Consider the following 4,097-nt stretch of genomic DNA (forward strand, 5'->3'; position numbering starts at 1 on the left):
ATATATATATTTTTTTAAAAAGCGAGCGCAATTCGCGCTTCGATATTTATCTGTCATCTTCTTTAACAAAAGCATTTTCTTTCTGACAGTGAACTTGTAATATAATGATGTAAAAACATGACTTGTAATGATGTAAAAGAGGATGCGATGGTTTCCTATGACACTTTTGCGTTGAATGTGCATTATCAGCGTCCAGACGGGTGTGTGTGTGTGTGTGTGTGTGTGTGTGTGTGTGTGTGTGTGTGTGTGTGTGTGTGTGTGTGTGTGTGTGTGTGTGTGTGTGTGTGTGTTATCAGCCGGAAGTGCGCGCCGAAGGAATCCTCCAGCCTTTAAATATGCGTCCATGAAGTTTCTCCTTAACTTTGCGCTCTCCTCACCCAGCATGGCTGCAATCAACACGGGGTGGATTCTGTGCGTCTTTTCGCTCTGCTTCGGCTCCATATCCCAAGCTTTCCACTCAGCTCATAAAGGTAAGACACTGGAAAAAATCACATATAGGCTACGTCTTTTTATTTGGCGATGTCAAATCTAACACGTTGCGCTTTTTGGAGGGTTTTAGTCCTGCATACTTTGTAAACTGGATGCAATACTTTTTGAAACGTGTCTCATGCTGTGCGTAATTGGCAGCCTACAGTTAATTACGAATTGAAAACTGTAGTCTACCAATATAGCCTATATATATAAAGGCCTACCGAATGTTAGGGCTTTTTATTACCAATATCGCTGTAGCCTATATCAACACTTTGTATGCAAACACAAGGAAGCACGTTGTCTCTCTTTTGAAATGAAAATACAAAACATCTTGAAGAGGCACTTGGCGAAGACAATCGGATAAGGTAATTGTGTCTTATATGATCACATTTATTCGGTGACTTATGCTCATGACTCAGGTGATGAATGGTTCCCGCTTCTTTCACAGAACCTCGTTTTAAAGTGTCACATCGGACGGCCTGTGAATTGGTAGCCAACAAGGTTTGGGTTAGGATGCACCGCACGGTCCATAAAGGAGGGACCTCCATGGTTCTTGTGCTTCTGACCCTAAAAGGAAAAGTTCCTTTCCCTATTTGACGCCTCGAACAGCGCAATAAAACATGGGTGAATCCTCCGCAGCACCCTTTTTTTTCACCGTCCGCACCAACAACCAGCAGCTGACTTTGGGTGACTAGGCTCTCTAAGACCTGGCCCGGAGACCCGACATGCTACAGTCTTCTCTGGCGGTGGAGGGCTTCAACAAGGCTGTTCGGATTGAATGTCTGGGATTCAACAAGCTGTGAAAGCCTCGAGTCGTCCAGTCCAGCGCATTGAAGGGGGGGGGGGGGGGGGGGAGAGAGCCATTTAATACTCTTACATCATCCGCCTGAAGGTCATCACCCCAGGATGTCTGGTGAAAATAAAATACAAAGCGTATAGAGTTCTATATATGGTGCAGTAGCCCTACTCCCAGTCCATTGTTAACAGAGTGATACAGACCGTGTTATCATGAGGATAATCGCATTGTGCTGTTATCATGTTACATCAATTAAGGCCGATAACGATCAGTGTCTGTTTGGGTCAGATGCAGCTTGGAGGTAGTGTAACAATGTGCTTGCGTATGTTATGAGTGTGTGTGCTTGTGTATTTTTTTAAGAGTGTGTATGTGTTTGTTTTGAGTGCATCATGATGTGCAGATAGGCACTAAAACAGGAGGACCAAAACAGTGTGTGTGCCAAAATTCCCAAACACACAAGCCATGTCCGGACATTCCTGGTCGGTGGTCTGCCAGAAGTCGCCGGGCGGGGTCTGCATTCAGGAATGTTGTTGCTTTTCTAACTCAAATGACTTGTTATTCGGCAGTCTGAATGCCTTGGCATGTTAGACGCCACCGAACGCAAACCCTCCCTGTGGGCGCTACAGTGTACACGTTGCTGCACCAGTCGCCACTGAGGCAAAGCGATGGCCGGCCTCCAGGGTACAGCTCGCCCCCTCACCTCCCGATGCCTTCAGAACGTTACACGATGTGGAACCGTCCAGGGTACCGCTCGCCCCCTTCAGAACGTTACACGATATAGAACCGTCCAGGGTACAGCTCGCCCCCTTCAGAACGTTACACGATGTGGATAGAACCGTCCGGGGTACAGCTCGCCCCCTTCAGAACGTTACACGATGTCCATAGAACCGTCCAGGGTACCGCTCGCCCACTCACCTCCCGATGCCTTCAGAACGTTACACGATGTGGATAGAACCGTCCGGACCGGCTGCGGTCCTTACAGCGTTTTGCATTCCAACCCTGAGGTTGTGGGTTCGAGCCCCAGCTCCTCAGCGGCGTTGTGTCAGAGCACCAGGGCGGCTGCACGTCACATGAGCCCTATTTTCTCGCTAGCGGACGTTACGAGCAGCAATCTGAGTTAGTTATGGACCATCGTTCATGATTAATGACCTACTTTCACACAATATGAGATCTCCAATGTACGGAAACATTTCTATTAAAAAAGGATCAGATTTTATATTTTATAGAGTCGCACAGCACGTTGTGATAAAGTGTTATCTTGAGTGCATAACATTGGGATTCACGTGAGATTCGTGCGTAGTTGTTTATGGCAATTCTCCTTATCATATAAATGAGCCAGGCTTATCAGGCTGGTAAATAGTCCCATGTTGACGAGCCCTGTCCAGTGGTGGGTAGGCTGATGTACTACAGTGTTGTTGTTTAATCAGAAGCTGCTAACCTTTTTCTCGTCGGATCGAGTTGTTGTGTTGTTCAGTGCTCACACACACAAGTTAGGTCTCTGACATTTCCCGCACACACAAATATTTGCATTTTAATTGCTTTTTGTGCCCGTGAGATAATGATTACTGATTGCATATGGAAAAATTCAAGTTAAAATAATTTTAAAAAGCTCAAGCTCATTAAGTGACAACTTACGTTACCTTCAGTTGTCACTTAACGTATTTTTAAACATTGTATTATAATTGTTGGTTAATTCAGTTGAATCTATCACACTATTGTCTTTTCTTTTCTAATCATATGATGCGTAATATGCATTGACTACTACACAAGAGTGGAGCTGCCAACCCCCACAAACTGATTACCTCAGGACACGTGCCTCGCTCTCATTGCTAAGAAGGAGTGGCACTTTATTACGTGGCCGCATAACAGCCCTGGGCCCCATAAAGAGCTGCTGGATTACACCATAGGTGTGGGACAAAAACACATCTCTCTCTCTCTCTCTCTCTCTCTCTTCTCTCTCTCTCTCTCTCTCATCTCTCTCTCTCTCTCTCTCTCTCTCTCTCTCTCTCTCTCTCTCCTCTCTCTCTCTCTCTCTCTCTCTCTCTCTCTCTCTCTCTCTCTCCTCCTTATTTAGACATTATAACCACCGGGGCTGCCATGGTTATATTTGTTCCTGTCCCAGACTATTTCTTCAATCGTGTGTGTTGACGTCTGCGCTGCGTCTTATTATAATGTAGGGAAAATTAATTAGTCACGTGGAGCTCTGTGTTGCAAATAGTTCCGTTGTGTTGAACCCTTTAAGGAGATGAAACTGCACAAAGTCGGTCGTGTGGCGTTTATTATTGTAATGAAGTCCAGCAGATTTAATGTTTACGGCCCCGACTGTATAATACAAAAATGTGGTGATGTCTAGTTATTTCGGCGCAATGATGCATTCGTCCTGATTGGGAAGTTCTCCTCGTCGACAATTAGAGAAGTCTAATTTCGTCTGAATATTTTTGGGGGTTGTTTTTCTCCCAAGCAAATGAGCTTTCGTTCTCTCTTTCTTTTGAACCGATTCACGGCTTTGGTTTGGTTTCACATTCTCATACCTATCTCCTGGTTTGCTGCGGCGATGACTAATGACACCTGATCCTTCCAATCTCTGGGCCTCAATGCTCCGACCCGAGGTGTGTTCTCCCTTTGTTCCTGTAATAGTTCTCTCACTAACCGCAGCCTGGAGGCAACTCAATTATCTCTCACCAAGGCCTATCCCCGAAAGACTGTCGAAGTGAAAGCTGTGTGTGTGTGTGTGTGTGTGTGTGTGTGTGTGTGTGTGTGTGTGTGTGTGTGTGTGTGTGTGTGTGTGTGTGTGTGTGTGTGTGTGTGTGTGGTGTGTGTGTGTGTGTGT

General features: G+C 45.7%; 1 protein-coding gene across 4 annotated transcripts in view; it reads left to right on the forward strand.

The window, feature by feature from the left end:
• Positions 1 to 339: 339 nt before the first annotated feature.
• Positions 340 to 4,097, forward strand: part of tfpia (tissue factor pathway inhibitor a) — a 33,528-nt gene continuing 29,770 nt past the window's right edge. For all 4 annotated transcript variants that reach the window (XM_084478289.1, XM_084478290.1, XM_084478291.1 and 1 more), the window contains exon 1: positions 340 to 470. In XM_084478289.1, coding sequence (XP_084334415.1) covers positions 344 to 470 — 127 coding nt within the window. In that variant the 5' untranslated portion in view covers positions 340 to 343. The remainder of the gene's footprint in view (positions 471 to 4,097) is intronic.

This window comes from Micromesistius poutassou (genome assembly GCF_964030765.1).
Source record: "Micromesistius poutassou genome assembly, chromosome: 14".
In the NCBI taxonomy this organism is placed as follows: Eukaryota; Metazoa; Chordata; class Actinopteri; order Gadiformes; family Gadidae; genus Micromesistius; species Micromesistius poutassou.